Below are 10,902 nucleotides of genomic sequence, written 5' to 3' on the forward strand. Positions count from 1 at the left end.
TATGAAATAGCTTAGTGCTTCATTGTTCTTCACTCAACCAAATCCATTTTGTTCAAAGGAATAGTGTTTGGAGAACACTGATTTGTTTAATAATTGCACAATTTTCTAATTCTTATCTATTTACATTGGAGGTGGTGTGTTCTTCTTTAGGGTGAAGGAGAAAGAAGATGCTATTTTATATCCAACTTGGCAAGATACATATTTATTAGAGATTCTCAATTTCAAAGAAAAATAAAAGAACACACCAGAAATAGTCAACTTTGTCTGAAATGGTAAGCTGAATGCAAGAGTTATTATGGTAAACATTAAAAAAACATTTATTCTTACCTAATGAAGATATAGCCCCATTTATCAAATTAGAAAAGAGATTTTGAAAGTTTCAAAGTTACAGGTAGTAAATGGTCCAGCAGGACATGAGTCCATAGTTGTTGAAATGCATAACCCAAGTTTTTTACATTATTAAATAATTTTAAAAGATATTTCAATTCTTTGGAATCTAGTTTATAGGAAATTTATCAATAACTTTTACTTTAAATTAGATGAATAGTAAAAACAATATGCTTACCCTTGTTTCATTTGTCATCGCTCATCTGCCTTTTACCAATACAACGAAAATCATGACTGAATAATGCCAATTGGACAGCTGATCCAAAGATGAATGGTTAATTCAAAGAGTACACAAGTAAGGGGGACTGTCTTTCTTTAGGATGCTAATTAAATAAACAGAGCATCCAGTCACAGGATCAATGTTAGGACATTTGGACATTTTCAAAAGATTTAGTAAGAATAAGTTGCATTGTGAGTTTATTATTTAAAGTAACCCACAGATTTCTGAATTTTCTGTTCCTACATTTATTTTCATATTGTCATTTTTTATAAATGCTATAATTAGGAGTGAATTGTTTTATGTTTTAATAGGATAGATAAAGAAAGAAGATATAGACCTCATAAAAATCTGGCTCAAATTACAAGCTAAATTGAAATACTTTTAGCCAACCCAATTTGGCCAATGTCTATGGAGAATTCATTACTTCCTCCCACTGTTAAGATATATGTTTATTTTCTCAATATGCTATGCTCTAGGAAAATGTAATATGATGCAATTCTTATAAATTATAGTTAGAAACCCAAACAGTCAATATATCTTCCTGAAATTCTCAAATTTTCCTATGGAGTAATTATTCAATTCTAATGTCACATTTTTTAGTTGTTAGCTTTAAAAGAACTGTTTAAAAAGTTGACATTGTTTAACTTTGTTAGAAATAACTCAGTGGCAAACACAGTCAAATATTTTAATTAAAAATATTTGTTTATAGTAACATTGTTTAGATAAGTTGACAAAGGACTTTGTCCTTTAACACTGCAGCTTCTCTCTGCTAATTAAGAGCTCTACCAAGAATAATCCCAAAGAAAACATTAGCTTTTGATACAGAGAGGCATTTACAATTCTTATCCCAACGTGCACAGCATTTTTTCTTTATTATAATGCAAACTTCATGTTCAGGTATCTAGAGAACTTAAAACTGAATTGCCTTTTAGTATGAATGAATTTGCCCATTTCTTTTTCCTTGCTCTTTTTCTGCTTTTACTCCATATAATCATCACAGAGAAAAAATGTTTTGAGCCTCTACCCTGAGTCAGGTATCTCAGACATATAATGAGTGTTCTCAGACTGACTGATTTTTCTGCAGATAAACATATCAAGGCTCTGAACAGCTTGCCAAAATCATAAAGTGATCAGGAGTTTGAGAGCAGCTGAAATGTGAATAGAGTGGTTTTTTTTTTTTAAAGGCAAGTAGATGTGGATTGCTCTTCCTCTTAAGAAATGTATTTTTTTCATTTTGTAAATTATGTGCAATAAATGTCTTACCACTCTGCAGTATACCTGAAACTAATATTGAATGTTAACTGTAACTGAAAAATAAAAACAATTTTTTTAAAATAAATGTATTTTCTGTCTTAGAAATATTTTACCAACATTTTTGATAACGTATTTAAATGTTTGGGTATGCATCCATGAAGTAATAAAGACTAAAAGTAATTTGGATGAGCCCATTGCTCATTGGAACTCAATTCTCTTAGTTAAATATGGTTCTCCAGGGCAGATCATTACTACAATTATAGCTAATTCTTTTTTATGACTCAGTAAAACTAGGTATAATAAAGGAATGATGTATACTCTGGGCCCTTAGAAATAAAGTAACACGGAAAATATTCTCATCTAAAAATAACAAAATAAACAAAACAACAACAAAACTATCATGAGACACCCAAGTCAATGAACCTTGATGTTTCTTTTCTAACACTGCACTGTTCTGTTTAGTTTTGAGCAGTAGGTTTGGGCCTTTCTCATGATAAACAATTGGAAAACTGTTCTAATGATTTTATCAGAGTCAAGCTTTATGGGCCATTTATCATGCAGAGTAAAACTATACTTAAGAAAAATAAAGTTTAAGTGAAGTGACTGGACACGTTTTCATTTCTTAAAAACATCAACCTTTCATTGTTGATAATACATGGTAGGAATAATCATGAAGTATTTTAACCCTGTTCAGAGGCAAAGTGAAATTTAACTTGTACCACTTTTCTTGGGAACTCAGCCATTTCAGTAACTTCAGAAAAAGTTTACCAGCAGTAAGTATATGCATCAAATGGAGATTCTTTTGTTCAGATAGTTTCAACCTCATTGTTGTTTCTGCCTAAACCTATAATTCACATAATCTTTAAATGCTTATAGAAGGTTCTTTTGAACTGATAGTAATCTAATCTCCCCTGCAGTGATTAAACAAGTCAAAAAAAAAAAAAAAAGAATAAGAATCACAACCAGTAGAGTACCAGACTCACAAGAACAGGGACCATATCTGTGTTTTTCACTCCTTCCTCCCAAGGGCCTAGGAAAGATCCGACCCATCGTGGGCTCTCAATATATTTGAAGAATGAATGAATGAATCCATTGGAATTATCCTATAGTCTTTTTACAACCTCTCTATATACTTTCTATACACTTATTTGGGTTTCAAATAGCTATGCTATGTATGTTAGTATTGAAGAAGCTAATTTGGTTTTCAGCTATTAGTTAATATGTTTAATGTTTTCCTGGGTCTCTGTATGTAACTTATTTCAACTGTAGAAGTTAGTGGTAATTTTTTTCCCCTGCAAACTCCTGCTAGAAACCATGTTTTGAATGAATATAGGGTTTCTGAAAAAGGTCCCACTATGTTATGGGTTTCTTCCATAAGGAAATGCACCATGGTAATATTGTTCTTTGGGGAGGTTTTTCTTTTTCCTTTCAAATAACAAAATGTACCAAAAGAAAAGAGGAACATGAACCAGCTGCCATGGAAACTAAATTCATTCCCTTTTAGCCCATGTGCTGGGACTTCTAAACATTTGAAGATTTATCTTCAGAGTGTATTGCTCTTGAAATTCCCAGGCCAAATTTTTCTTGAAAGATGATAAATCAAACTGTATTTACAATGTTGGGCTCGAGATACATGCTCTGTGATTATATTGAATATTTACACCATGCTTTATAAAGAGTTAGTTTGAAACTTTCTAAAGAATATAAACAGCTAGAATACAAAATATCAACAATAAAGGCAAAGATAAGACCCAGAGATTAAGGGAATATTTTGGTATTTGAAAGATAATTTTTTATTATCAAAGTTCATTTGTTTTGCTTCTGATAATGCCGCATACTTTACAATTTAGTAATGTTTGGACTTTGTTGTCTGGACTAAGCCAAGAATAGAGAGATTTCCCAGGTTTTCTTAATGTCTAAGGTTTCATTTTTTAAAAAATCATCAAATTAAAATAAACCATCACTCTGGAATCACAGAGTCTAAGATATTGTTTTGTTTATAATTTTATTTTATAGAAGGGGGATTATGAGGCTGAAAAAAATTTTTTTTCAAGTGACTTGTCCAAGATTGCAAAGTGATAGAGCTGTGACTTACAAAAAAAGAAAAAGAAAAAAAGTCTCTTAACTTCATAGCTATTTCTTTCTATCCCACTTTGCTTCCTTTACTTCTCATTAGGTGGCACTGTCTCTCACATTTGCAAACGCAGAGATTAAAACTGAAAGTGCTAACCTCCCAGGGAACCCATTCCCAGAGTATAACAGATAAGGCAGGTAAAGACAGCCGGCCCTCCACTCACCCAAATCAGAACACTGGACAACTCGGAGATGGCACTGACAGCGGAAGGGACACACGGGCCCCATAGGCTCTAGATCACGAGCTCCAGGATGAGGCTCATCGATGCCTGCGCCAGAAGCCTCTTCGGCTGCCAAGAGGTCATAAAAGTCAAATATGCTTCGCTGTTGAAACGGTCCAGCCCAGGAAACTTGAGCAAGCAGGAGGAAGATGATAGTTGCCTTCATGATTTATTTCATGTATTTTCACAACCAAAGAACCTAGGAAACACACAAAAGGTTTACAAGAGTAGCCTTACCTAGTTTGTAAAACCTCACAGCAGAGCAGATGAACATAAAGTTCTATATCTAACTTAAATTATAGTTGTGTGTGTATGTGTGTGTGTGTGTTTGTAATTTATTAGGAAGCAGAACATAAGAAATCTATAAAAAATGTGATAAAGTACATTATAGACTAATTTTCATGGCTATTTACTTATGAAGAAAAATTTGAATATTATTTAAATCTGCTTGTTTTGAATTGTGGGTCTGAATTAAGACAACATATATATACACATCATTTACAAATTTTTATGGGTAAATCATACTGAAATTTTCAGCATTCACTCAACACAAGCCATGCCACAGTCAAATAAGTATTGTCTATGCACCTGAGAGACCTCTGATTCCTGCTTCAGAAATATCTCTGGAAGCCAATCTCATCTCTCCATGTTACTGTATTAACCTTGGTCCAGGCCATTCTCACCTCCTGAAACTATGGTAAAAGCGACCAACCGGTATCCGCCTTGAATATTCCCTCTACATCAGCCCATCTTCCACTCTGCTGCCAAGTCATCTTCTAAAAATTCAATTTAATTATATTCCTCTTCTACTGGAAACCCTTTGTAGACCTTATATGGCTTACCAATAAGGTCAACATCCACTGTACATGTAAGGCCATTGATAATTTGGTATCAACTGATATTATAGCCACATTCCTCCCCATTTTCTCTTCACTCCCTGTCCCCACTTCAACCCTGACCCTCAAAACTAATTGCTAGTTAAAATACCTACCCTGTAAGGATGTTGTAAAGATTAAACAAGATAGTGCACTTCACCGGGTTTTTCCCTGGCTCTTCCAGTCAGGATGCTGCTTTCTCCCTCTTCTGTGCTTGTTGCTCTTACCTCTTTTAAAGAACTTACCACATTATATTGTAATTTGTTTTGCGTGCTTTGTCTTTCCCCCAAAATCTCCACTAGAAGATGTACTCCTTCAGGGCGTGCCTTATTATTCTTTGTTTTGTACCCAGCCTTGCACAATATTTTGCACACAAATGACTCAGTTGACCATCAATTTATTAACACAAGTTATTCAATTTCTGCTAAGAAACCAGTCAGCCTGATTTTTTAAATACAATTATGTTTTCTTTTGATATCAAACTTCTAGCATAAGAAAGATATTGAGTACTTCAACTTGGTATAACCAAGAGTCACTTTAAAAAATTTCTATTGGATAGTTTCTCAAACTGATCATTTGAAATGAACCAATAAACACATATGGAAAAACCTGATTTTTGTATGACATATATCATTTTGTTTTACTATAACACTATTTGTAAAGAAACAAAAAGTTCAATTTTGACAAATCCATACAGTGTTTATCACTTCATTCTTTAAGTACGTATTTACATCTATGTTGCTAAATTGGTATTTAATCAGCTGAAGTGAACTAAATAAGGCTGACTAACTAAATTTTAATAAATCTGAATAACAGAAACTAGTTGATCATGTAGAGAGCAAGGAGTCTATTTCTGAGTTGACATATTTAAAATCGGCATTGAAACTGTTCTAAGTATTCCCAAAAGGTATTGCAGATATTATCTTTAGTCCCATCATCTTTATTTTGAACTTTACATTAATAAGAATCCACATTAAAGCTGTACATTTATATTTAGTACTGAAGTATGTGTAACACTGCACATATACAATATGGGCTTGTACATTTTATTTTAAAAATACTATGAAGACTCCTAGTCACACTGCCTCTTTAAGTTCAGTATCAGGTTTTCCCTAGGAGCCCATTCCCACTCAGTCACCGCATTGCTTTTTACCAGAGACCCTATTCTTTTGGCAGTGTTCCCTTGGATTGGATCTAAGGGAAGGGTTTTGTGTCTGTTTCACATTAAAATGCACAAAGTTTATGGTTTACCACAAGCCTGCTAGCCTTGCATATTTAATGTCTCCCATTTTTAGAAGAAAAATGTAGCAAAGTAATTGCAGATTTAATAAATAGCAACTAGAATTAATGCAGATGTCACTTTTTGATCTTTTCTCCAGAACAGAAAGTGCCTGGTTGTTTCACTAACCCACAAAAGGAAATGTTGAGCATAAGTTCAAGGAAGTATTATCTTTTATATTTATTTACTCTTGTTAAAATGGTGCATGTTCTCTATACAAAATTCTTTTTGGTTGAAACTGAACGCAACAGGCAGCTTATAGGTGCCGTGCGTGTGTGTGTGTGTGTGTGTGTGTGTGTGTGTGTGTGTGTGTGTGTGTGTGTGTGTGTGTGTGTGTGTGTGTGCGCGCGCGCGCGCACATTTTAACCCTGATTGTTCTGGGGAACACTACTAACATGTCCAGGAACTTTATACAAATTCCTCCACAAACTAACTTCTTTTAAACTGGTACCATAATACTTGAAGACTCAGCATCTTAAAACGACTAATGTGGGCAGTTGATATTAATGATTTCTTTAATCATCTCCTTCCTTCCTGAAGAAATCAGAAAAATAAACAAAAAACAACTGTTGCCCCTATAGAGACCAGGCAGCCTATTACTGAGATGATAGACTTTTAACATCTCATTAAACTGTTTTAAGAACTCTTAAAGGTGTGACTCTTTCCTAAAAGCTAATTGCTAAGAATAATGTCACTACTTCGCTAATACGTATTGCAATAGTTTACAAGTATTTTATCAAAAATAACAATCTCTGTTTCCTTAAACTACTTCAGCCCATTAAATTAATTTTTCATTCAGATCAGAGTTTGTGTGATGTCATTTATGCCTTTGGGGTGACTTTCCAAGTCAAAATGTAACCCTCAGGAGACAAATGAAGCTATAAATGCAGAGCAAAATTAGAATCCTCCTGAACTAGGTGAATTTTAAAAACCTCGATAATAAAAAATAATTTTAAAATAATAAAATTGTATTTATCCATAAATAAGAGCTACTATTGGAGGCATTTGGTTCTTTTCCTGGTTAAAAGAGCAACTGGAAGGAAAAAAACCACAGGTATTTACATCATCAAACTAAACAAGTGGTCATCATGTTACCCTGTTTTGCAATTAGAAAGAAAAATAACCTACACCCCCATTTCATAGGAAATGAAAAAATTCATTTGTATGGAAAATACTGACAGGGTCCTTTCTTTACCTTTAAGGGATTATGCAGCTAAATCTGATATTATTTTAGTTAGGTCTTTAATCATCAGCATAAATGTTTCCAATGTTTATTTTCACCTCTCTGGTGATAATTGTTATCTTTTTTAGATTGTAGAAATGTACACTAGGCTTTTACAACTAATGACCAGAGTTTACTTCTCTTAGGTTTTAAAAGTTCTTAAAATATACAAGAATTCAGGAAGGAAGTAAATCCTTACATATATAATGCAATATATATAATGCAACGACGAATAATATGCTAGTCTAGAATACTTTTCTACAAATACATTCTAAAGAGCTAAACATTTCATCAGTACAAATACAAATATATAAATATAGTCATGTTGTTAGGTTATAGACTTTTAATAAACATCTTTTTTCCCTTCAAGAACAAAGAACTAAAACAATACATTTAATCATTTAACCAAATATTTAACTTCCATTTTCAACAATACTGTTTTAAAATGCTGCACAAAGGTTTTTAAAAGTTTACCACAATTACTTTTTCTTTTCTTTTTCTCACCAAATAGTCTCTCAACTTGATAAAATTTTATTAGTCTGTAGCAGAGTTCAGGACAATTATTGAAAACCGTACCTTTTAATCCGGGGATTTGCCACAGGAGCCCTCAAAGCTGAGATGTAATTACACTAAATATTCGGCCCAAGCAAAAGAGTTTGCAGGTGTGGAAAGGAGGAGGGGGTAGGTGCTGCTCTGTGCCTGTCACTAGGTTGAAAATCTCCTGCTTCTACTCCATAGCCCAGATAAAAAATAAGGTTTCCCTCAATGAACACTACCCGGCTGACACCCACATTAGATCATATGGTAATGATATGTCTCTTGTATTGTAGCCAGAAATTTTATTGGCCTTTTTTTTTCTCCCCATTTGCTTTATTCCTTTTACATCTGCTTAAGATTCTAAACTGCTTATGTAGTATTGTGGAGGAACTTGACTTAAAATTTGTTTTATTGTTCGGATTCATTTCCCTAAAATATTGTAACTAAAGGGTTTGTTTCCCCACCCCCAACCCCCTCTACCCACCCTTTCTAGTCTTGTTTACAAGGAACATTTATTATACTTCTGAAAGGACAGTTTTTCTTGCTTTCGGGATTTGTAAGTCCAGCAAACGGAATGAAATGAATCTTGTAGTTATTTTAAATGTGGTCTGTGAAAATAAATGAGTAACCTTATGTGAAAATACTCATGCGGATACTTACTTGCCTTGGGCTATTTGTGTAAATTCAAGTACTATGCTGTGGAGGTTTCCTATGTATTTTGAATGTGTTGCTAGTGTCCTGGATAAAAGCCATGGTTTTATATAAAAAGTACATCATTTGTTACTTTGATTACTCATAGTTTAAAAACTTTCTTGTTGTCTACCAATTGTTTTTTTTTTTAAATAAAGCACACAGATACTAGAAGTTGGTCACAATTAAATTTAGCCTATATATGAAAACTTTTATTTCATAGACTACTCTTTTCTGTAATCCAGAACTCTGAAGAGGCAAAGTCCATGGCACTTTCCAAATGTCAGTAATAGAAAAAAGAGAGTGCAAATACAAGGAAAGTCATTTATTTAGTCACAGGAAGGCTTTTTTTTGAATTTGTGTGATTCCCTTGCTGGATGCTGCTAGTTCTGTCTGTGTGTCTCTCTGTTTTGACTTGTATCTCTATGCCCTGGCCCCCAGGGCTTTCACCAGGTGGAAACTTGAAATCAACATCTGTGAAACATGAGAGGATCCCGCTCCATTCAGCACCCTCCCCCCTTCCCTCCTCTAGCCCTCTAAGTATACAATTCCACAGCAAACACTCTTTTGCCTTGATGGAACTTCAAGGAATTAAATTCTTGAGTGAGTAACTAAAGGAGGGGAAAGGTTGTTATTAAATTACATTTTACCTCATTTCCCAAGCCCCAGCTCCCTAATTTTAACACCTTGCCCCACTCCTCTTTTCCTTGACATTTAATAAAGACAAACCCAGTAATTCTGATGGTTTAGAAAAAGACAAGTATTATTTTTCTCTAAACAATGGTGCAAACGATCTTCTCCCCTGGGTTAATTTTTTTCCTCTGATATTCTCTTATATGGCATTTATCTCTTTCTTCAGACACATAGTCACTTATTCTTAATATTATAGTTATTTATAATATCAAGTGAGGAAGCACATTGTGTTCATATTTGTAGAGTCTCTGTACCCAGCACAATCATGATATGTAATAAATTATCAAGAAACACATGAATGACTCCATAAAAACATTAAGAGCATTAGCTATGGACAACACCATGATTATTATTTCACCCAGCCCTGGTCGGTCTGCTCCTTATCAGAAACAATCCCGCCCTGCTGGTATGGCTCAGTTGGTTGGAGCTCTGTCCCATGAACCAAAAGGTCGCGGGTTCGATTCCCAGCCAGAGCACAGGCCAACATTGCAGGTTCAGTCCCTATTCAGGGTTCATAAGGGAGGCAACCAAACAATGTTTCTCTTACTTCTCTCTCTGTCTCTGGAATCTAAAAACAAACAAACAAACAAACAAACAAACACCAAACCCTACTAAAGTATATCTGAAAAATAACAGCAATAATTGTTGAGAGAGAGAGGAAGAAGAAGGAGATGGATAAGAATATTAAAAACAGAAAATAGAAAGAGGATGACAGAAGAAGACATAATATAATACATATCTTCTTTCTTACCTTTTACACAGCAGAACCATTTTGATTAAGGTTCATATTTCGGTCCTTCCCCCGATAGTAATGTGTGAACTCAAACAACTTAACCACTCTGAACCTTAGTTTTCATATCTGTAAAACAGGCAGAAATTATTACCTAATTTGTAATGTTGGACTGAAGATGCAATGATGCAATATACTTAAAGCACATTAACTCAAAGCACAACCAGTGCTGTAAATTGAACTCATTTTATTTTTTTATTTTTTAAAATTAATTTATTTTTCTAAATACATTTGTCTCCGCCTTTCCCCCACCACTTTCCCCTGCCCCCTCTCTCTCCCTCCCTCAATCCTTCCCCACTTTGGCTTTGTCCATGAGTCCTTGCTATATGTTCTTTGACTTGCCCCTTCCCTTCCTCCCTCCTGCCCCTTCCTTCCCTCTTTTTACAGATAAGAAAACAGAATTCCAATTTCTGCCGAAGTTCACTTAGGTGGTAAGAAGCACAACAGAATCTAATACTCAGGCCTTCTAGTTTTCTGTTACTATACTACATTCTTAAAAAGATCAAACTCTGAAGACAGAAATTTATTGAAATTCTTGGGTAGCATTGTCTTTGCAGAGTAGTTTAAAAACTGTGGCCAGATTATAATTCTCTGTAAACTC

General features: G+C 34.2%; 1 protein-coding gene across 3 annotated transcripts in view; it reads right to left on the reverse strand.

Annotated features, from left to right (window-relative positions):
* Window positions 1–10,283, reverse strand: part of DCN (decorin) — a 41,082-nt gene extending 30,799 nt beyond the window's left edge. The window contains exons 1-2 of one of the 3 annotated variants that reach the window (XM_054580195.1): window positions 10,263–10,283; window positions 4,159–4,414 (exon numbers count right to left, since the gene is read on the reverse strand). In XM_054580195.1, the coding sequence (XP_054436170.1) occupies window positions 4,159–4,381 (223 nt within the window). In that variant the 5' untranslated portion in view covers window positions 4,382–4,414; window positions 10,263–10,283. Of the gene's footprint in view, window positions 1–4,158; window positions 4,415–5,206; window positions 5,436–8,167; window positions 8,349–10,262 lie in introns of those variants that run through there. The other 2 variants (XM_054580193.1, XM_054580192.1) reach the window with 2 other exon arrangements.
* Window positions 10,284–10,902: the final 619 nt, after the last annotated feature.

Source organism: Pteronotus mesoamericanus, unplaced genomic scaffold (assembly GCF_021234165.1).
Source record: "Pteronotus mesoamericanus isolate MK-2021 breed Mesoamerican mustached bat unplaced genomic scaffold, CSHL_Meso_final contig_56, whole genome shotgun sequence".
In the NCBI taxonomy this organism is placed as follows: Eukaryota; Metazoa; Chordata; class Mammalia; order Chiroptera; family Mormoopidae; genus Pteronotus; species Pteronotus mesoamericanus.